General features: G+C 36.6%; 2 protein-coding genes across 4 annotated transcripts in view; one reads left to right on the top strand and one right to left on the bottom strand.

The window, feature by feature from the left end:
* The window catches only part of FAM227B (family with sequence similarity 227 member B), a 279841-nt gene that overhangs the window by 80773 nt on the left and 174090 nt on the right, over window positions 1-24978 (top strand). The window lies entirely within an intron of this gene.
* FGF7 (fibroblast growth factor 7) overlaps window positions 23031-24978 on the bottom strand; it is a 62753-nt gene continuing 60805 nt past the window's right edge. Inside the window, exon 4 of the mRNA XM_079914522.1 lies at window positions 23031-24130. Coding sequence (XP_079770648.1) covers window positions 23936-24130 — 195 coding nt within the window. The 3' untranslated portion in view covers window positions 23031-23935. The remainder of the gene's footprint in view (window positions 24131-24978) is intronic.

The raw sequence follows: 24978 nt of genomic DNA, 5'->3' as shown, positions 1-24978 counted from the left end.
TGCCTCTCAGACATTTAATTTTACAGGCTTGTAAGTATGTTAAGGCTTAAAATTGTCATCATAGGATACGAGTTTTAACTTAGGAGAATTACCATAGCCTTATTCCCTCATTCATGACTAATGTGAATGAGTGTTTAGATCCTTTTCCGGGATCAAGTTTTAATATGTGAGAAGGAAGGAGGAAAGCTGTTAGAAGAGCCAAAGTAGGATGCAGAAGACTGGGGGAAAATCTCACTTGTTTCCCAATTTTGTATACAGATGCCTCTAGAAATAGCAAGCAATCGTTTGGGGAATGGAAAACCCACACTGTGGGGCCAAAGTGGTCCAGAGGTACAGTGACAGCAAAGAGTTGGAATTTCTAATCCTCTGAAAGAAGCTGAGCCTCAACTAGGGAAGCACGGGTCTAGTCTACTAGACACTGTTTTTTTTTTTTTTTTTTGTAGGGAAACTAAAAGGGCAGATGTTCCACTTCAAAAAGGCAAGGATTGCATAAAGAAGTAGTCTTATTTTTCTATAAAGTAATTTTTTCTGTAGACTTCTGCTTAGACTGTGACTACTAGGAAATCTGTTCAAGGTAGAATTTTGTTCAAATCTTTGTTTTTATTTGAACTTTGAGCCTCTTATATTTCTGTAGAACCTTAACCTACATTTAAAGCTGTCTTATGAGAATTCATATTAGTTAGTGATCAGTGAGTGCCTCTCCTCCACATAGTGATTCAGAGATCCAGACTGCTTCCACCTTCTGGGGTCACCATCCTATAGATCTTCACAGTCAGTAGAATTAATCTGTATCAGGAGAATAAAAGAGGAATAGACACACACTCATAAAAGTCTTGATTCAGAAGTTTCCCATATCACTTGCAATCACATACCATTAGTGAGAACAAACCATGGCTACACCTAGGTGTAAGGAGGGCTGACAAATAAAAACTCTGGTTGGGAAAGTGCTACCTAGTAATAGCTACGTACTCTGGAAGCGGGAGCATATAGTTTGAAGGACAGGAAGTGTCTCATTTACAGGAATTAAAGAATAGTGCAGTAATCCTTATGTATGGAGTGCTTTTGCTATGGCCAATGATAAAATTTGAGCTTTCCAGTACTGATGAACCTAGTGGCAGGGCAGGAATAAAGACGCAGACATAGAGAACATACTTGAGGACACAGTCGGGGAAGGGGAAGCTGGGACGAAGTGAGAGAGTAACATTGACATATATACACTACCAAATGTAAAATAGCTAGCTAGTGGGAAGCTGCTGCATAGCACAGGGAGATCAGCTCAATGCTTTGTGATGACCTAGAGGGGTGGGATAGGGAGGATGGGAGGGAGGAGATATGGGGATATATGTATTGTATACATATAGCTGATTCACTTTGTTGTCCAACAGAAACTAACACACTATTGTAAAGCAATTATACTCCAATAAAGATATAAACAAAAAAGAAATTAAAAAATGAAAATAATAAAAATTTTGAGCTTTCAAACAAAAATTTTGAAGAACTTGCATCCACTACCATAATCTTGACAGTTTTCCAATACTTAAAGACCTCTGGTAATTCAGTGGTGATATTAATGAATGTGATTTTTTTTTTTTACTATAAAGAAATGTGTCAACATTTAGAATATCTGCATAACTCACTAAACCAATATTTTACAAATGACTAATGCATTATATTTTTTTAAATTATACATAGTGACAGACCAATGGATTTTAACGCAACAGAGTACGCAAAGCACAGTTATGTGTTTTCAGATTCCACATTGCAACCCACCATTAAGAAACTAGAACTTGTCACATTTGGGTATAGTATTCAAAGAGTATTCACAACTATTAAAATACTCCTCCTTTTTTTTGACTAATCTATGTGATACTGGATTTTCTTAATATGCTTCAATAGATAAATATATACTTCAAAAAATATACCACAGTAGCAGAAATGCAGAAGTAAATATTAGAATCCAGCTGTCTTCTACTAAACCAGTTGTTAGAGATCTTTTAAATGTGAAACAGTGTTACTCTTCTCAAATTTTTTTCTTGAATATAGTTATCTTTTTCGAAAAAGATGCCATTTATGTTAATATGAAATGAATTTACTACTGTTATTTTTAATGAAATAATAAATACATGTTTAAGATTTCTCAGTTTTAATTTCTAATATAGGAAATACTAAAAGATACAAAAACACATATAAACAAAAGTTCTTGTTGTCTTCAATTATTCTTAAGAGTATAAAGTGGTCCTGAGACTAAAATTTTGAGGACCACTCTCCTACAGGAAATCATTGCAAAGGGGTTTGGCCCATGGCATCTGAGAGCTACCATATTCTGCTTATAGTTTTACATTCTGCTTACAGTTTTATAGTTTCTGTGTTGCTTATCCCCAAGCTGGACTCAGTTACTAAGGACATAAGCATGTTTTGATTTGGAGACTTCTCTACAGTTTCTAATGTTTCCTCAGCTCTGATGTATTTAACTTGCACATAAAAGACTTGAATGTCCTTGAGTATGTCATATAATCCCTCTCAGCCTTATTTTTCCACCTGAAAAAAATGAAGTGATTAGAATAGATTATTTCTATAGTTCCCTTTTCTAACATTTCGTTACTCTATGCCTTCTATCCATAGGTACTGAATAAACTCCTAAAGTGCTTGTTGAATGTTGAGGTGAAATTAGCAGTAGAGACTGATGACTTAGATTTATTATTTTGGAACTCTTTCCCCTCAACAGTTCTATCTCTGTGTGTATGTGTGTGTGTGTCTTTGTGTGTATTACTTCCTTAATTTGTGTGCTGGAGGAATGCTGAGGCAGGTCAAGAGCTGAACTGGGGTAAAACATGAGTATATACATATGTATGTGTGTGTATATATGACTGTCAAGGAATGCAATAATCTGGGCTCCATGTATGCTGCTGTCTCAGAATTGCTTCTAATCTAAAACATTTTTAAGACATAATTTCTTCTTCTTGACATTTTAGATGCTTATTGTCATATGGGGTTAACTTTTCTCCAGAATTTTAAACTAAAAGCACTTTCTCTTTTTGTTTTTAATGAGTTAAACAGGCAGCAGGTAGTTAAAATTTGCCTTCCAAACAAAATGGCATATCTCCCTTTTTAGGACTGGAATGTAAGAAGTTACAAAATTTCAGTATCTGGAAGGACTCAGGATTTACAAGCCAGCTCCCCTTAACCAGTATATTGTTAGATTATTTACAAGACTAAAGTTTTAATGGTCATTTCTCTTATTGTGGTACCACACCATATAACCTTTTAAACTCAGATGAAGATCGTTTTTGAAAAACAATCTTTACACCCCCTCTAATTTTTAAGCCCAATTTTTCCTCTTTATCTGAACTTTAAGGTTTAAGCATTAACATACTTTATGGTTTTTTATAGACTATTGTTTTAACCACAAGTGATAAAAAATATTTCTTCTATTCAGTTAACATGTAACTTTTAAGTACCTGTGTGCACATTACTGTACTTAGTGATGTGAGGAGGTGAAAAATTTTTTAACAAGTTACTCATACACAAGCACTAGTTGATATTTAGCAAATGACATGTTCCAAAAATGCTTCAAGTAATAGCCAGATGGATTAGCTACTTGAACTTTAACTTGCACCTTTGTCATTTTGCTACATGTTCACTCTAAGCAATGCTTAGGGACAATAAAGACAGAACCCTTCAAACTTGAAAATGAGATAGCCCTCTGAGAATTAAGCCAGTAAAATCTCAACATTGCGCTTTTCAGTATACATCATTAAAGAAAAACAAGAAATTTGCATGGCTAAAGAGTGAGGAAACCCCCAAAACAGTAGCAGGATGGCCAGAGATATAAACTCCCAAAGTGGCAATAATTTCAATAAGTTGTATTATTGTACTATCATTGGTTAAATTTTTAAAATTTTTATTGGGGTATAATTGATTTACAGTGTTGTATTAGTTTCAGGTATACAGCAAAGTGAATTGCTCTACAAATACATATATCCACTCTTTTTTAGATCCTTTTCCCTTATAGGACAGAGTATTGAGTAGAGTTCCCTGTGCTATACAGTAGGTCTTCATTAGTTATCTGTTTTATATATAGTAGTATGTATATGTCAATCCCAATCTTCCAATTTATCCCTCCCCTCCCTTACCCCCTGGTAACCATAAATTTATTTTCTACGTCTGTAACTCTATTTCAAAGATATAAGTTTTTGTAGATAATTTCATTTGTAGCCTTTTTCTTAGATTCCACATATAAGCAATATCATGATATTTGTCTTTCTCTGTCTGACTTACTTCACTCACTATGAGAATCTCTGGGTCCATCCATGTTGCTGCAAATGGCATTATTTTGTTCTTTTATATGGCTGAGTAATATTCCATTGTATGTATGTACCACATCTTCTGTATCCATTCCTCTGGAGATGGACATTTAGGTTGCTTCCATGTCCTGGCTATTGTGAATTGTGCTACAATGAACATTGGGGTACATGTAGCTTTTTGACTTATGGTTTTCTCCATATGTACACCCACGAGTGGGATTGCTGGATCATACGGTAGCTCTATTTTCAGTTTTTTAAGGAACTTCCATACTGTTCTCCATAGTGGCTGTTCCAGTTTGCATTCCCATCACCCTCTCCAGCATTTATTGTTTATAGACTTTCTGATGACGGCCATTCTGATGGGTGTGAGGTGATACCTCATTCTAGTTTTGATTTGCATTTCTCTAATAATTAGTGATTTTGAGCATCTTTTCACATGCTTTTTAATCTTCTGTATGTCTTCTTTGGAGAAATGTCTGTTTAGATTTTCTGCCCATTTTTTGATTGGGTTGTTTGGTTTTTTTTGGCTTTTATACTATGTGAAGAAAGACTATGTGAACAGAAGTGGGGTGAACAATATGTAGCATAGAATAGTTATAGCCCAAAGAACCAGAAACTAGTAGTGTTTTTACAGAACTATCCAAATTTGATTGTTGTGAATTAGATTTCAGAATAACTTGGATAATATATCTTTTAAAATCATTTATCCTCCCTTTGCTGGGATGCAACTTCTTAATTACTAATTTAGCTTCCAAGATAATTTTCCATGGTCTGCCACAGGGTGACTTGCAAATGCCCCCCCCCCCAGGTACATTGGTCTGTAGATTGGTAGCAGTGGTCAGAGGTGCTGGATAGTGTAAAAAGCAGCAGGTTCTTATCGTATTATTAAATGCATTAACATACTCCAGTGAGTGATGTGGAAATATCATGCTAAGGAGAAGTGAATAACAAGAATTTGAATACTTCTTTTTTTAATATTTATTTGTTTATTTGGCTGTGCCGGGTCTTAGTTACAACACACGGGATCTTCGTCACCACGTGTGGGATCTTCATTGTGGCAAGTGAGATCTAGCTCCCTGACGAGGGATCGAACCTGGGCCCCCTGCATTGGGAGTGCAGAGTCTTAACCACTGGACCACCAGGGAAGTCCCAAGAATTTGAATACTTCTAAGAGATTAAGCCACTAGGTTGAACAAAACAAGGTGGTATGTTTCTTTTTTATTGAAGTATAGTTGATTTACAATGTTATATTAGTTTCAGGTGTACAAAATATTGTTTCAACATTTTTATAGGTTATACTCCATTTAAATTTATTATAAAATATTGGCTATATTCCCTGTGCATTACATCCTTGTATCTTATTTATTTTCTACCTAGTAGTTTGTACCTCTTAATCCCATTCACCTATCTTGTCTCTCCCCCCACCCATCATCCCACTTGTAACCACTAGTTTGTTCTCTGTGAGTCTGTTTTTGTTTTGTTATATTCACTCATTTGTTTTATTTTTTAGATGCTACATATAGGTGAAAATGTGTGTATTTGTCTTTCTCTGTCTGACTTATTTCACTAAGCATAATACCCTCCAGGCCCATCCATGTTACTGCAAATGGCAATTTTTCATTCTTTTTTATGGCTGAGTAACATTCCATTGTGTATATGTATGTATGTATATGTGTGTGTGTGAAGATATATACACATCTTTTTTTTATACACATCTTCTTTATCCATTCATCTGTTCATAGACACTTAGGTCGATTTCATATTATGGCTATTGTAAATAATGCTGCTATGAACATTGGAGAGCATTAATCCTTTCAAATTAGTGTTTTTGTTTTCTTTGGATATATACCAGGAGTGGAATTTCTTGATCATATGGTGGATCTAATTTTATTTTTTTGAGGAACCTCCATACTCATTTCCATAATGGCTATACTAATGTACATTCTCACCAACAGTGCACAAGAGTTCCTTTACTCCGCATCCTTGCCAAAATTTATTTTTTTTGTCTATTTGATGATAGTCATTCTGACAGGTTGGAGGTGATATCTCATTGTGGTTTTGATTTGCATTTCTCTGATGGTTAGTGATGTTGAGCATCTTTTTTTTTTTTTTTTTTTTTTTTTTTGCGGTACACGGGCCTCTCACTGTTGTGGCCTCTCCCATTGCGGGGCACAGGCTCCGGACGCGCAGGCTCAGCGGCCATGGCTCACGGGCCCAGCCGCTCTGCGGCATGTGGGATCCTCCCGGACCGGGGCACGAACCCATGTCCCCTGCATCGGCAGGCGGACTCTCAACCGCTGCGCCACCAGGGAAGCCCGATGTTGAGCATCTTTTCATGTGCCTGGTGGTCCTCTTTGAAAAAAAATTCTATTCAGGTCTTCTGCCCAGTTTTTAATCAAGTTGTTTGTTTTTTTGACAATGAGTTGTATGAGCTCTTTATATATTTTGGATATTTACTCTTGGCAGACATACCATTTGCAAATATCTTTCCTCATTGAGTATGTTGTCTTTTTGTTTTGTTGATGGTTTCCTTTGCTGTGCAAAAGCTTTTAGTTTAATTAGGTTCATTTGTAATTTTTGCTTTTGTTTCTCTTGCCCGAGGAGAAAGATGCAAAAAAATGTTGTTAAGATTTACATCAAAAGTATATGCCTACGTTTTCTTCTAGAGTTATGGTTTTTAGTCTTAAATTTAGGTTTTTAATCCATTTTGAGTTTGTTTTTATATGGTGTGAGAAAATGTTCTAATCTCATTCTTTTACATGTAGCTTTTCAGTTTTCCCAACAGCGCTTATTGAAGAGACTGTCTTTCCTCATTATGTACTTCTACCTCCTTTATCCTAGATTAATTGACCATATGTTTGTGGGTTTATTTCTGGGCTCTCTATTCTGTGCCATTGGTCTATGTGTCTGTTGTTATGCCAGTACCATGCTGTTTTGATTACTATAGCTGTGTAGTGTAGTCTGGAGTCAGGGAACATGACATCTCCAGCTTTGTTCTTTTTTCTCAAGATTGCTTTGAGTATTCAGGGTCTTTTGTGGTTTCATAAAAATTTTAGGATTATTTGTTCTAGTTCTATAAAAAAGTCATGGGTATTTTGATAGGGTTTGCATTAAATCTGTAGATTGCTTTGGGTAGTATGGAAATTTTAATAATGTTCTTCTAATCCATTACCATGGGATACCTTTCAATTTCTTTGTATCATCTTCACTTGCCTTCTTTAATGTCTTACAGTTTTCAGAGTATAGTTAAGTTTATTCACAGGTATTTTATCCTTTTTGATACAAGTGTAAAATGGAATTGTTGTCTTGTTTTCTCTTTCCAATAGTTCATTATTAGTGTACAGAAAAGCAACCCATTTCTGTATATTGATCTTGTATCTCACAACTTTACTGAATTCATTTATTAGTTCTAATCATTTTTTGGTGGAAACTTTAGGGTTTTCTAAATATAGTCATGTCATCTGCAAATAGTGATAGTTTTACTTCTTCCTTTCCAATTTGGATGCCTTTTATTTCTTTTTCTTGTCTGATTGCTGTGGCTAGGACTTCTATGTTAGATAGAAACGGTGAGAGTGGGCATCCTTGCCTTGTTCATGATTTTAGAGGAAAACCTTTCAGTTTTTCACCATTGAGTACAATGTTAGCTGTGGATTTGTCATAAATGGCCTTTATATTGAGATATTTTCCTTCTAAGCTAGCTGCTCTGTGGCATGTGGGATCTACCCACACCAGGGCTCAAACCTGTGTCCCCTGCATTGGTGGGTAGATTCTTAACCACTGTGCCACCAGGGAAGTCATAAACTAACTTTTTTGAGAGTTTTTATCATGAATGGGTGTTGAATTTTGTCAGATGCTTGTTCTACATCTATTGAGATGATCATGTAATTTTTATTTTTCATTTTGTTAATTTGGTATATCACATTGATTTGTGGATACTGAACTATCCTTACATCCCTGGAATAAATCCCACTTGATCATGGTGTATGATCCATTTGATATGTTGTTGAATTTGGTTTGCTAATATTTTATTGAGGATTTTTGCATCTATATTCATCAGAAATATTTGCCTGTGATTTTCTTTTTTGTAATGTCTTTGCCTGGTTTGGGTATCATGGTGGCTTTAAAGAATGAATTTGGATGTGTTTCCTTCTCTTCGATTTTTTGGAATAGTTTGAGAAGGATAGGAGGATAGGGGAGTTTTCTGATTACTGATTTAATTTTAATACTAGTAGTCAGTCTGTTCAGATTATCTATTTCTTCCTGCTTCAGTCTTGGAAGATTGTATGTTTCTAGGAATTTATCCATTTCTTCTAGTCTGTCCAGTTTGTTGGCATATATCTGCTCATAGTACTCTCTTATGATTGTATTTTTGTGATATCAGTTATAGCTTCTCCTCTTTCATTTCTTATTTTATTTGTGTCCTCTCTCTTTTTTTCTTAATGAGCCTGGATAAAGGCTTACCAATTTTATTTATCTTTTCAAAAACCAGCTCTTGGTTTTATTGATTTTTTTCTATTATTTTTTGGGGGGTCTCTTTTATTTATTTCCACTCTGATCTTTATTATTTCCTTCCTTCTGCTGACTTTGGACTTTGTTCTTCTTCTAATTCCTCTAGATGGTTGGTTAGGTTTTTTATTAGAGATTTTTCTTATTTCCTGAGGTATGCCTATATTGCTATAAACTTCCCTCTTAGAACCGCTTTAGCTGCATCCCATAGATTTTGGAAAGTTGTGTTTTTATTTTCATTTTCATTTGTCTCAAGGTATTTTCTGATTTCCTTTGATTTCTTTGTTGACCTATTAGTTTTTTAGTAGCATGTTGTTTAGTCTCCATGTGTTTGTGTTTTTCCCATTTTTCTTCTGGTAATTAACTTCTAGTTTCATACCATTGTGGTTGGAAAAGATACCTTAACTGTTTATTGTAGTTATAGTTGATTTTATAATTTTTGTCTTTTAATCTTCATACTAGCTTATTTAAGTGGTTAATTCACAGCCTTTACTATATATTTGCCTTTACCAATGGAATTTTTCCCTTCCTTTAAGTTCTTATTTCTTGTTATAGCCTTTTCTTTTTCACATAAAGAAGACCCTTTAACACTTCTTGTACAGTCAGTTTAGTAATATGAACTCTTAATTTTTGCTTATCTGAGAATCTCTATATCTCTCCTTCAGTGCTGAAATGACAACCTTGATGGGTAGAGTATCCTAAGTTGTAGACTTTTTCCTTTCAGCACATTAAATGTATCATGCCGCTCCCTTATGGCCTGCAAAGTTTCTGCTGAAAAATCAGCTTATAGCCTTATGGGGGTTCCCTTGTATGTAACTTTTTTTTTCTCTTGCTGCCTTTAGAATTCTCTCTTTACATTTTGCCATTATAACTATGATATGTCTTGGTGTGGGTCTCTTTGTTTTCACTTTCTTTGGGACTCTCTGTGATTTCTGTACCTAGATATCTCTCTCCTTCATGTTTGGGAAGTTTTCAGCCATTATTTCATCAAATACATCTCTACCCCTTTTTCTCTTCTCCTTCTGGGACCCCTGTAATGTGAACGTTAGTACACTTGATATTGTCCAGAGGTTCCCTTAAACTATTCTCATTTTTTAAATTTGTTTTTCTTTTTGCTATTCTGATTGTGTAATTTCTATTATTCTATCTTCCAGATAGCTCATGCATTCTTCTGTTATCACCTAATCTGCTGTTAATTCCTATAATTTATTTTTCAATTCAGTTATTGAATTCTTTGGCTCTGACTGGTTCTTTTTTCTATTTTCTAGTTCTTTCTTAAAATTCTCATGATGTTCATCTATTTTTTCCCCCAAGTTCAGGTAGCCATCTTATTACTATTGCTTCAAGCTCTTTATGAGGCAAATTGTTTATATCTGTTTCATTGGAGTTTTTTCAGGGGTGGTTTCTTGTTCTTTTGTTTGAAACATATTCTTCTGTCTTCTCATTTTGTTTACATTTCTCTGTCTCTATGAAATTAGGTGAAACAGTTACCTATTCTGATATTGAGGGTGTGTCCTTGTGTGGGAGTGTCCCTATGCAGTTTTCTTGTGCCCAGAGGCTTTGTTAGGTGGCTATACCTGAAGTGAGCAAGGGCCAGGTCTTTCCCTGAGGTGTGCTGGCAGCCACCACCTTGGTGGGAAGTAGGGCTGGAGCCAGAGCCAGGTGCAAGCTGGGACTTCTCCTTTGCTCAGTGTCCATCACTGCTCTATCAGGGGTGGGGTCTGGGTCCAAGAGGTTGGAACAGGAGCCCTGAGGGGCTTGGGTTTTTCCAGGGTTTCTCCACCTTGGTTTAGGGGTGGCTGGGGCCTAAGGGCTTGGGGCTGCACTTCTGTGCTGGTTTCACTTTTCCCCAGTGTGCTTACCTCGGTTAGACGTTGGGTCAGGCCAGAAGGGTTGGTGCTGCACTAGTGAGCTGGCTCACTCAGTGTGGGAAGGGACACATGCTCGAGTGTGATAATTGTCTCTGCCCTGGAGCTAGTCTCACTCCCTCCTGATTGTGAGTAAGGATGCACTCTGGCAGTGGTAGTCTTTGCCCTGGAGCTAGTCTCACTCCCTCCCAAGTCTGTGCACCAAGCTGCATCCTGATATGCTGGCAGTGGCTGCCAATACCCTGATCAAAGTGAAACTGCACCCCTTCAGATGTGACTTGAACCCAGCCACACTTCAGATGGGATTTGAACCCACAGCCTCTGACTTAGGAGAGGACTCAAACCCATTTGCACCTCAGCTGGGACTCAAACCCACAATCTTCTAACTGAAACCACACAACCCATCTCAGGACTTAATGAAGTTCAGGTTCTTTATGCCTCCGTGCAGAAGGAATTCAGTGAGAGACAAAGTGATAGGCAAGAAGTAGATTTATTATTATCCTTTGTAAAGAATTTGCAGGAAAACGGGACATGAGAGGATGGTCATGTCCTAGGTCTTGGGTGAGTCCCTGGGATGGGCCCACCAAGTGAGGGTCTTTGGCTCCACGCAGAAGGAATTCAAGAGCGAGCCATAGTAAAGTGAAGGCAGAGATACACATTCCATAGACAGAATGCTGGCCATCTCAGAAGGTGAGACCAGCCCTAGGAGAAACACACTCCAAAGACAGAGTGTGGGCCATCTCAGAAGGTGAGAGAGGCCCTGAAATACGGGGTAGTTAGTTTTCATGGGCTGGGTAATTTCATAGGCTTATGAGTGGGAGGGTTATTCCAACTATTTTGAGGAAGGGGTGGGGATTTTGAGGAATTGGGCCGCTGCTCACTTTTTGCCCTTTTATGATAGGCCTCGGGACTGTCATGGCACCTGTGGGTGTGTCATTTAGCACGCTAATGTATTACAGTGTGCGTATAATGAGTCTCAAGGTCTACTGGAAGTCAAATTTTCCACCACCTTGGGCCTAATTGGTTCTAACCAGTTTATGTAGTATCCTCAACAGCTATGTCATTCTTTTAAAGGTTGTGCCCTGACCCCTTCCATTCTGTCTCAAAACCCCTCACTCCCCAGGAAGGATCCCTGAGCCTGTGAAATAACCCCCTCCTCTTCTGTGTCCTCTGCTAGGGATGCAGGTCCTGACCAGATCACTTCTCCCTTCCTACTAGATTGTGTGTGAATCTTTCCTCACAGCTTTGGTTGTAGAGGAGGCTTCCTGCTAGTTCCCAGTGAGAGTCATTCTATATGTAGTTGTAGCTTTGATGTTTTCATGAGGGGAGGTGAGTCCAGCATCCTCCTGTTCCGTCACCTTGAATCCACCCCAAGATGGTACATTTCTATTCATTTGCAACAACTACATTTATATATTGCTTAAATATTGGAATAATGCTTTGTAATGAGGTGTGCTCATTATTCCGTCACTGAATTGGAATTGGTTTATCCATTCATTGAATGAATATTTGCTGACAGCTTACTCTGTGCCAGACACTGTTAAAGGTGCTTGGGATATGTAAGTGAACAAAATAGATAAGATACATTTTTTTTAAATTAAGGACTAGTGAGGAGAAAAAGACAATGGGATAAACACAGTGGACTAAGGACACTCTAAGGTTTATGGTGGGCAGTGAGAAGATTGGACAGATAAAGTAGAGCCAGTTGTTTGACAGCTTTGGATGCTATTTTAAAGAATTTAAATTCAATAGTCAGTAAGCAGCTAACATGGATTCTTTAACTGACAACTGATATCGTCAAAGTAGTATTTCAGGAAGATTAAGGAAATAGGTAGTATCTGAGATGGGCAGGAACTTGAGACAGAAGAATGATTAGGGAACAATTGCTAAACTCTAGACATGAGGTAATGAGGTTGTAAAGGACCAAGAAAGACATACAACTGAGATGTTGAAAAAAAAGAGGCTAGCTAGGTTTTGGTGATAACGGATAGTCAAAGAGAAGTAGAGGTAAGAATAAAGCTGACTAAATTTTGAGCATAAATTTTAGGGAAAGTGTTTATCCATTCCCATGTACAGAGGGTTGGAATATATATTGGGGAAAAGATTCCTGAAAATCAAATTTGCAATTTACATTTTTAAAGGCTTTAAAACTTATCGGTCTAATAATTCTGTTTCTTATAATTATCTTAATAAGATAATCATAAATATAAAGGAGTATGTACAAAAAAATCATTTATGTTAGTGAAAAATTTGAAACAACCAAAATAACCAACAATAGAAGATCAGTTAAGTCTCACTCAGCCTAGCTGGATCCATTAACTGGTTGATTAATAGAAAAATTTTAAAGTGGAGACTCATTAAATTGATATGTACATATGCCTTAAGTATTTTCTTTACTTCAAACATAACTGTGTACATTCGTCAATTTTTTATATGGGGCTATTGTCTTTTCCATATCAATGGGCATATCATGTCCATTAAAATATTGTCTACAGTGTACAGTTAGAGTTTCTTTAAAATGGCATGAGAATTCAATGATATCTGCCAAACAATCTGAGTGCATAATTCTAGACTTTTATTACTTTTTTTCCTGTTTTTTTTTCCCATACCTAATTTAAGTTTTTAATCACTTACATTTTTCCATTGCCCCTCCATAGGCCACTCTAAGGACTTTGGCTTTTATTCTAATATGGAAAACAGCTGCAGTTTTGAATAGAGAAATCGCATTATCTGAGATATGATATAACAGAATCACTCTGGCTACTCTGAGAATGGACTATGGTGTGTGTGTGACAGGTGTTGGGAGTAGGGGGAGGGTGTCCTTTGAGCACTTTATACTCCATAATTGTTTCATTGCAAAAACAACTGTGGCTCTCTTTCCAGTGTTTGCATTTCCTTTTAGCCCCAATGTGAATAACGAAATATGGAGACAATAGGAAAACTAGGGATCCAAGAAGCACGGCAGACTTTAGAACCATCTTAGAAAATATGGAATTAGGTGGGAAGCAACATAAGGCTTTTCAGGGTGTTTAAGGAAGAAACAAAGACAAAGAATCAGGTATAATTCCTAGAAAGTCCTCTCCACCCCTGCTGCCATCATTTAGCTAATTGGTTCTCAAATGCATAGGCCCATTAGAATCTCCTGGAGAGCTTTAAAAATACCAATGCCTGGGCCCCATCCCAGATATACTGATGCATTTGGTCTGGAGTGGGACCTAGGTCTCATTATATATATATATATATATATATATATAAAAATCCCAGGTGATTCCAATGTGCATCTTGCATTAAAATAAATTGTTTTTCAAGTCTGTTTAGGTCTTATCCTCATATGATATTGGGTAACTTGTGACTGATTACCTCCACCATCTAGGACAAAACTGTATGGCTTGAGGAATTTCAGTGGCATTTATGATCTTATTCTCTTGAGGTAGGGTGGTGATGGGGGAGGTTATCTTCATGTTGGGTCTGAAGGCAGGGTCATTTCCTTCACGTAGAGGCAAAGTGATGTTAGTTTTCCACATACATTAGGAGATCTAAGAAGGCACAACTCAAGCTAATAGGCAGTACACACTGTGGTTCAAACCTTTTCTCAATTATCCTATGTGGCATTGTACCATAAAGTATCCCTCAGGGAAGGATCAAATATGTTGCCACAGAGGATATACCTTCTTCGTCTTTCTCTGCTGAATGGCTCACTACTGAAAGCCATGAATTACTCGTTATTAGGCCCTAAAGAATGCTGTCTTTGTGGTAGTGGCCTTAAATACATTGTTTCTGACTTGTGTTAGTCAGCCTTTAAGATGGCCTCCAGTGATTCCTGCTTTCTGGTTTGTATGCTGTTGTTAATTCCCTCTCCTTGAGTACAGGCAAAAGCGATGAGACACTTCTGAAGATTAGGCTATGAAATACTGTAACTTCCGTTGTGGGCACTCTTTTTCATTCTCTCTGATTCCTTGCTCTGTGGGAAACAAACTGCCATGTTGTAAGTGGAGCTATGGAGAAGCTCACGTGGCGAGGAAGTGGTATTTCAAACCCACAACCAGTGAGGATCTAAGGTCGATCCGTCTCTGAGTTGAGCATTGAGATAACAGATAACTGCAGTTCTGGCCAACACCTTGATTGCAACCTTATAGAAGATTCTAGCTAGAGACACCTAGCTAAACCATACACAGGTCCCTAACCACATTAACTATGAGATAATGAAAACTTGCTGTTTAAGCCATTAAGTTTTAGGATAATTTGTTACACAATGATAGATAACTAATACGTGTCTGGCTGGACTTATCAAGAGAAAGGCCTTCCATCTTCAAGCTAAATGTTATTATTCATTTCACATTTCAGTTATTAGACTATAAGTTCTATTCATATGAAAAGAAAATAAATTTTTATCATCTCATAAATTCAATTTGACGATTTGGAAACTCCTGAAATTGAAGAGACTAGGACTTTCTCTGTTGCTTTCTGGAAAATCTTTGCAACTCAGGAGAAAGTAAGGAGGACCTTCAAAATGGTGGAGGAGTAAGACATGGAGATCACCTTCCTCCCCACAAATACATCAAAAATACAACTACATGTAGAACAACTCCTACAGAACACCTCCTGAATGCTGGCATAAGACCTCAGACTTCCCAAAAGGCAAGAAACTCCCCATGTACCTGGATAGGGCAAAAGAAAAAAACAGAGACAAAAGAGTAGGGATGGGACCTGCACCTCTGGGAGAGAGCTGTGAAGGAGGAAAAATTACCACACACTAGGAAGCCCTGTGTCTGGTGGAAATGGGGGGTGCGTGGGGGGGAAGCTTCAGAGCTACAGAGGAGAGTGTAGAAACAGGGGTGCAGAGAGCAAAGCGAAGAGATTCCCACACAGAGGATCAGTGCCGACCAGCAGTCACCCGCCGGAGCGGGTGGGGGCTGGGAACTGAGGCTCGGGCTTCGGAGTTCAGATCCCAGGGAGAGGACTGGGGTTGGCTGCGTGAACACAGCCTGAAGGGGGCTAGTGAGCCACAGCTAAGCTGGGGGGAGTCCGGGAAAAATCTGAAACTGCCTAAGACTCAAGAGACCATTGTTCGGGGTGCGCCAGGAGATTCAGAACACCGCCTAAACGAGCTTCACAGATGGTGCGAGCCAGGGCTATCAGCGCAGACACCAGAGTCGGGCATGAAATCCTAAGGCTGCTGCTGCAGCAACCAAGAAGGCTGTGTCTAATTGGTAATTACCATTCTTATTAATTGATATTTATTGGACATTCCATCCAAAACAACAGAATACACTTTCTTCTGAAGTGCTCATGAAACATTCTCCAGGATACATCATATCTTGGGTCACAAATCAAGCCTCGGTGAGTTTAAGAAAATTGAAATCATATCAAGCACCTTTTCTGACCACAACGCTATGAGACTAGATATCAATTACAGGAAAAAAACTGTTAAAATACAAAAACATGGAGGCTAAATAATACACTACTAAATAACCAAGAGATCACTGAAGAAATCAAGAGGAAACCAAAAAATACCTAGAAACAAATGACAATGAAAACATGATGACCCAAAACCTATGGGATGCAGCAAAAGAAGTTCTAAGAGGGAAGTTTATAGCAATACAATCCTACCTCAAGAAAGAAGAAACGTCTCACATAAACAACATAACTTTAAACCTAAAGCAATTAGAGAAAGTACAAAAAAAAAACCCCCAAAGTTAGCAGAAGGAAAGAAATCATAAAGATCAGATCAGAAATAAATGAAAAAGAAATGAAGGAAACAACAGCAAAGATCAATAAAATTAAAAGCTGGTTCTTTGAGAAGATAAACAAAATTGATAAACCTTTAGCCAGACTCATCAAGAAAAAAAGGGAAAAGACTCAAATCAAGAGAATTAGAAATGAAAACGGAGAAGTAACAACTGACACTGCGGAAATACAAAGGATCATGAGAGATTACTACAAACAACTATATGCCAACAAAATGGACAACCTGTAAGAAATGGACAAATTCTTAGAAAAGGACAACCTTCTGAGCCTGGACAAGGAAGAAATAGAAAATATAAACAGACCAATCACAAGCACTGAAATTGAAACTGTGATTAAAATTCTTCCAACAAACAAAAGCCCAGGACCAGGTGGCTTCACAGGCGAATTCTATCAAATGTTTAGAGAAGAGCTAACACCTATCCTTCTCAGACTCTTCCAAAATAGAGGGAGGAGCATTCCCAAACTCATTCTACGAGGCCACCATCACCCCGATACCAAAACCAGACAAAGATGTCACAAAAAAAGGAAACTACAGGCCAATATCATTGATACACATAGATGCAAAAATCCTCAACAAAATACTAGCAAACAGAATCCAACAGCACATTAAAAGGATCATACACCATGATCAATTGGGGTTTATCCCAGGAATGCAAGGATTCTTCAATATATGCAAGTCAATCAATGTGATACTCCATATTAACGAACTGAAGGATAAAAACCATATGATCATCTCAATAAATGTGGAAAAAGCTTTCAACAAAATTCAACACCCATTTATGATGAAAACCCTCCAGAAAGTAGGCATAGAGGGAACTTACCTCAACATAATAAAGGCCATATATGACAAACCCACAGCCAACATCATTCTCAATGGTGAAAAGCTGAAAGCATTTCCTCTAAGATCAGGAGCAAGACAAGGTTGTCCACTCTCACCAGTATTATTCAACATAGCTTTGGTAGTTTTAGCCCCAAAAATCAGAGAAGAAAAAGTAATAAGAGGAATCCAAATAGAAAAAGAAGAAGTAAAGCTGTCACTGTTTGCAGATGACACGATACTATATGTAGAAATCCTAAAGATGCTACCAAAAAACTACTAGAGCTAATCAATGAATTTGGTAAAGTAGCAGGATACAAAATTAATGCACAGAAATCTCTTGCATTCCTACACACTAATGATGAAAAATCTGAAAGAGAAATTAAGGAAACAATCCCATTTACCATTGCAACAAAAAGAATAAAATATCTCGGAATAAACCTACCTAAGGAGCCAAAGACCTGTGCTGAAAACTATAAGACATTGATGAAAGAAATTAAAGATGATACAAACAGATGGAGAGATGATATACCATGTTCTTAGATTGGAAGAATCAACACTGTGAAAATGACTGTACTAACCAAAGCAATCTACAGATTCAGTGCAATCCCTATTAAATTACCAATAGCATTTTCACAAAACTAGAACAAAAAATTTCACAGTTTGTATGGTAACACAAAAGACCGTGAATAGCCAAAGCAATCTTGAGAAAGAAAAAATGGAGCTGGAGGAATCAGGCTCCCGACTTCAGACTATACTACAAATCTACAGTACCCAAGACAATATGGTACCGGCACAAATCAGAAATATAGATCAATGGAACAGGATAGAAAGCCCAGAGATAAACCCACACACATATGGTCACCTTATTTTTGATGAAGATAGCAAGAATATACAATGGAGAAAAGACAGCCTCTTCAATAAGTGGTGCTGGGAAAACTGGACAGCTACATGTAAAAGAATGAAATTAGAACACTCCCTCTTACCATACATGAAAATAAACTCAAAATGGATTAAAGACCTAAATGTAAGGCCAGACACTATAAAACTCTTAGAGGAAAACATAGGCAGAACACTCTATGACATAAATTACAGCAAGATCCTTTTTGACCCACCTCCTAGAGAAATGGAAATAAAAACAAAAATAAATGGGACCTAATGGAACTTAAAACTTTTGTACAGCAAACGAAACCATAAACAAGACAAAGAGACAACTCTCAAAATGGAAGAAAATATTTGCAAATGAAGCAACTGGCAAAGGATTAATCTCCAAAATTTACAAGCAGCTCATGCAGTTCAATATCCAAAAAGCAAACAACCCAATCCAAAAATGGGCAGAAGACATAAATAGACATTTCTCTAAAGAAGATATACAGATAGCCAACAAACGTGAAAGGATGCTCAACATCACTAGTCATTAGAGAAATGCAAATCAAAACTAAAATGAGGTATCACCTCACACCAGTCAGAATGGCCATCATCAAAAAATCTACAAACAATAAGTGCTGGAGAGGGTGTGGAGATAAGGGAACCCTCTTGCACTATTGGTTGGAATGTAAACTTATCCAGCCACTATGGAGAATAGTATGGAGGTTCCTTAAAAAACTAAAAATAGAACTACCATACGACCCAGCAATCCCACTACTGGGCATATACCCTGAGAAAACCATAATTCAAAAAGAGTCATGTACCACAATATTCATTGCAGCACTATTTACAATAGCCAGGACATGGACACAACCTAAGTGTCCATCAACAGATGGATGGATAAAGAAGATGTGGCACATATATACAATGGAATATTACTCAGCCATAAAAAGAAATGAAATTGAGTTATTTGTAGTGAGGTGGATGGACCTAGAGTCTGTCATTGACAGTGAAGTAAGTCAGAAAGAGAAAAACAAATACCATATGGTAGCACATATATATGGAATCTAAAAAGAAAAATAAATGGTTCTGAAGAACCTCGGGGCAGGACAGGAATAAAGATGCAGATATAGAAAATGGACTTGAGGACACGGGAAGGGGAAAGGGTAAACTGGGACAAAGTGAGAGAGTAGCATTGACATATATACACTACCAAATGTCAGATAGCTAGTGGGAAGCAGCCGCATAGCACAGGGAGATCAGCTTGGTGCTTTGTGACCACGTAGAGGGGTGGGATAGGGAGGATGGGAGGGAGACGCAAGAGGGAGGGGATATGGGGATATATGTATACGTATTGCTGATTCACTTTGTTATACAGCAGAGACTAACCATTGTAAGGCAAGTATACTCCATTAAAGATGTTAAGAAAAAAACAAGTACGTTTTCTTGGCAAACCATTCTAAGTTATAGGATGAGTGGAAGCATATGTGGGCCTGAAGGTACATCACCTTCATTGAAAGCAGCCGCTCTGCTGGATGCATATAGAAGTGGAATAAAGAGTAGCCTGGGAGTGGACAATACAGGGGTAGGAAATTGAGATTCAAACTATTATGTATAAAATAAGCTACAAGGATATATTGTACAACACAGGGAATATAGCCAATATAATAACTATAAATGGAATATAACCTTCAAAAAGTGTGAATCACTATATTGGACACCTATAACTTACATAATACTGTATATCAGCTATATATCAATTAAAAATAGTAAAGTTTAAAATAAAGAGTAGCCTGGCAACAGTGTTGAAATAGGCATGAAGGTTTAATGAACTATGGCATATTAAGATATGCATTAAGAACTCAAATCAGAGAGACCAATTAATAGGTATTCTCTAAAAACTGTTTTAAGGTGATCATAGAAATGGTCAAGGCTGATAATCATCTGATACCCACAAGTTAGTCACAGTGGCCTGAATCTATTCTAATAGAACAGTGGTATATTCTGATTGACCAGTAACCACTCATACTCGTCATTAAATATTTTTAATGTCACTCTGGTTCATAGTAAACTTTTACATAAACTTTTGGTTTTCTTTAGCCATGTGTCACCTGCGTGTAAAGTTGAACTATGAGAGGTACAGGATCTCTTGTGTCTTATTCATGCCCAAGTATATGACAGTGGGATAGTAGTGTAAATGAAGCCACATGATAAAGCTTACACATTTTTCTGATGCATCACTTTTTCCCACTGGTATGAATTTTATATTAAAGCAAACATAAATATATAGTGGAATAAAATGCAAAAATCACATGTGTTTTAAGAGAATGATTTTCAAGAAAATTTGTGTCTTTGGTGGGCTACCTTTGCATTATTCCTTAGACTCTCATTCTCTACCTCTACTAGTATTGGTATTTAAGTAGAAAATTGTGAGAGGCACTGATTTAGGATATTTGTGGATACAGAATTGCTTTTACTATAGCTGGTCCCATAGTCCATCTCTATGTTATTTGTCACTTTAGAGAATCAGAAGGATAAACTCTGAGAGATGGAAACTAAGAATTTATCTCCAGCATCCCTTCTCTTCTGTCATTAAGTTGAATTTTAGCCAACTCAAAGGCTGATAATTTATATTATAGCATTTTTTATGTAAAAATGTTTTAGTTCACTAATTGCATTGAAAGTATCTTTTTTATTACTTCTTTTGTTAACATTTTATATTCTTCTGTTTAATTTTTTCCTTCCTAATTCTTGGCAACCAATGTATTTAACCAATTTTTTCTCTTTCAAAGAACATTTAGAAAGGTTGCTCTGTTTATCTGGCTATTTTGCACAGTGCTTTCCATTTGTAAGTAAAGAGGTACATTTAAAAGTTGAATGGGGGCTTCCCTGGTGGCGCAGTGGTTGAGAGTCTGCCTGCCGATGCAGGGGACGTGGGTTCGTGCCCCGGTCCGGGAAGATCCCACATGCCGCGGAGCGGCTGGACCCGTGAGCCATGGCCGCTGAACCTGTGCGTCCGGAGCCTGTGCTCCGCAATGGGAGAGGCCACAACAGTGAGAGGCCCGCGTACCGCAAAAAAAAAAAAAAAAAAAAAAGTTGAATAGGAGTCAGAATTAGAAATTTCATCATTTTTTTCCTCCTTTTGAGTCAAATATGACAGTATAGACTATTATATATGAAGTGAAGTGCCAAAACATGTCACATTTGCATGCAAATGTAAAGGTTATATCTCAATAGGAATAATTTTTTTAAAAGACCACTAATAATCCTAATCATCCAAGAGTAGGAAATACATGCTGAATGACCTAGACTCTTGTGGCAGCTCTGAACCTAACCAGCTATGTGATTTGGAATCTGTTACAGTCTCAATTTCCTGGTCTACAAATGAATAGTAAGGACTAAGGCCGCTTGCAGTGTTTAGATTCTTGAATTCTAAGTGTATGTAACTAGTGCAGCTTTTATTTTCTAAAATTTTCACATTACGTGTAAAAAAAAAAGGGGGAGGGAGGATAAAGAATTATAAGTACGTGTTTCTAGAAACACTACTGGATTGGACTTACTGCTAAATGTTGGTTAATTCAGCGTTGCTTTGTAATTTGTTCATAACTATAACTCTATAGTCAGAGTATTTGGTCCTAATATAGCTCATAACTTATATACATACACACTGTTTCTGTTTAAATTTCCATATAATCATGTTTCACCCTTTTTAAAATAAAGTACGGTTAGTCTCATTATGAATTTTCTTTGATACTCAAACATTGAGTGAATTCATATAAAAAATTGATTATGGACAGGCACTCTGCTAGACACTAAGGAAACAAATATGAAAAACATAGATCCTCAAAAAAAAAAAAAAAACCATATAGGTCCTCTTCTGCTCTCAGTATGTTCACAAGACACCAGTAACAGAACCCTGATCTAGGAACCTAGGCTAGCAAGGCCCTTGAATCATACAACAGTTAAGAATATCATTCATGGCATTTCCCCAGAGTATATCTGAGGAAGGGCAATTTTTTCTAGCTTCCTGCAGCCTCATCATGTAGCTTGAGTCACAAGGAAATCAAATGAACCTATTATTTCTGTTAACTTAGCCTTTTCATGTAACTCTCTTATAAATGTATTATCAGTTAATATTTGTATAAAATAAAGGGACTTAAAAGACAAATATTTTGAAATAAAAACCACCCTTATTAGCATACCACCAATTTAATTTCGATAAATGTTGGCCTTCTACTGATGAACATTAAAGTGCTAACAAGATCTACCAATGCCAGAATTATGAAGTAGAAATTTATCTTTTCAATAAGTCCATTATCTGTAGCCTGACCTCAAGCCTTCATTGCTATTCAGGGCCTCAAATCCCTAAGTATAGACTCTACTTTGGGCATTGTGCTCTTGCCATTGAACAGGAAAACAACTTTCAATGCTGCCATATTTTGAATGGCAGAGATTTCTAGAGATTAGAAAAACTACTAACTTTAAATATGCATATTTTTTAAATGTTGTACTATTCTACTCGTGAACTCAAATATAGTTTAACTTTAAAATCCTGTAAGTTCTTTTATCTACAGTGATTTTACTTATAAGATCCAATTTAGTTGACAAGAGTATGTGGCAAAACATATTTCACATTTTTGTATTGTTCCTTGTGAGACATCTATTGTAAGAATTGCTGCAAGCTGTCATTTTTGTCTGCTGTCCAGGATTTGCTGGCCTGAGTGCTGTGTACTAGACTTGGTGTTGCTCATGAGGGGGAGGGGGAACTTGCAATTGAGCCAGACGGTTTTGTTATTGCTTTAGAATTAAAAGCATATGAAACACATACAGCTTATTAAGGTTTTTTTTTTATAAATAACATAAACTTAAATAACAAAACAGTAAAGTTCAAATACAACTTAAAATAGAGTTTAATGCGGTAACCACAGGATAAAAGCATGATTATTTGTGAGAAGAACATTATTAAAAGCCATATTCCCGAATATGAATTATACAAAAGATAGATTATGTTACTTGAAAAAAACATAAAAGATTTTTGAATTTTACTTTTAGGGATTATAAAATGTTATTTTGTGGTGAGTGAGATGAAGTACAGTATTATCATCATTATTGCTATTTTATATACAAGATTTTTGAAAACATCCTTTAAGCAATACCCTTTCAATTGGGAGCAGCACTAGGAATTTTGTTCTTGTTAACAGGTACAAGCATGTTCTAATCTTATACTCTTGTAAAACTACCTCTTTGATTCATTTCCATAATAGAATTTTTGAGAATATTCCTTCTTTTCTGATTAGAATTTAAGTGGTTCATAATTTTTCACTAGAAAGCATTCAGATACTGCTCATCTTCCATAGTTAGTGTTGGCTTGATTATCTGACAAATCATTCCAGCAGCTTTTAGGTCTGACACATCTTATATAACATCATCTGCATTATTATTATTATAGCAGCCATTTTATAAGCAGATAGGAATATTTAAATAATCATTATCAGATAATCAAATCTAACAGTCTTAAGGGTAAATTAATTTAAGAAAAAAACATTACTATTACTGACATCATGATTGTACAACCAGTTTTACAATTTTTTACAACTTTTAGTTACTAAATCTGATTTTTGTGTATATTTTTTCAAATCTTTCTTTAATGCAGTCTCTTAAAATAAACATAAATGCGCAAGTCCAGCTTGATCAGTTTTTCAGTAGTTTTCCAGCCTTTCTTGGTTACTTAAAAAAAAAAAAAAAAAAGAAAAGAAAAAAGGAAGAAAACAGTCCACTTAAAGAAATCTCCCTGCTGGAACTGGTTTCTTATATGCCATATATGATTAGGTTATTGCCATAGGAAGAAAGTGGGCTGTTTTTTGTTCTTTCTTCGTTTTTTTCCCTCTTACAGGAACCCCCTTTTGATTTAAGGCAACAAACATTTCTCCTCCACTGTGTGTCCATTTAGCTGATGCATATGTGTTGTAGTGGTTTTCCAGAATTAATTCTTTGAAGTTACAATCTTCATTGCATTCTTTCTGCAAAGAACAACAAACAAACAACATTATCCAAATTATTTTTGGAGGGACTCAATTAGACAAAGAATAAGCAGTAATATTTAGTAGGATTAAAACATACATGACTTTTTTTGAGCAGGCATAATGCAGTTTGTTATATATACTTAGCATATTTGAAAAAAGATTAAATTTTTTAAAAGATAAAATGATACACATTTAGTTATGCAACATAGTTTCAAACATGTAGCTTTTTGGCAGTCAGTTGCTACTATTCTTAAGTATTAAGAGCTATTTCCCCCTAATTAGCAGCTCTCATATTACTATGCCCAAGTCACTCTTTCCCTAACACTGACATTTTGATACAATTAGCAGAGCCTCTGCCTCCCTCAGCTGAAGGACATATTTCACAACTTTTCTTCATTTACTATTACATTGCCTGTGATAGTGATGGAAAATAAAAAGTTAATTTGTTCATCCAACTATTCATTCATTCACTTAAACCTGTATTTTTACGTAGTCTTGCCAGGAATACAAAGGAAAGTCAATTATACTTTGTTATAGTGGGATGAACAGTTGCATATTTCATGTTATAATAAAGTGGGAACAATGGGAATGCTTACAGTTCAAGGCCCATGATTGTGAGATTGATGTTGATAAACAAACGTCTGGATTTTTTTTCCCCAAGAATTTTCATGTCAGCAAAGTGCAAATTGGGTGAACTTTAACAAAAAGAGCTTTAATACTGACAGATGGATATTTTAGATTTTAAGAATCTAAAATACAAATGGAATTTTAGAGCTGGAAGGATCCTTAGAGGTCAGTTAATCCGACTTGTTTTACAGATGAAGAAACCAGAGTCCAGAGAACTT

The sequence above is a fragment of the Stenella coeruleoalba genome, assembly GCF_951394435.1.
Source record: "Stenella coeruleoalba genome assembly, chromosome: 2".
Lineage (NCBI taxonomy): Eukaryota > Metazoa > Chordata > Mammalia > Artiodactyla > Delphinidae > Stenella > Stenella coeruleoalba.
This window is presented reverse-complemented; position numbering and strand designations above follow the sequence as displayed.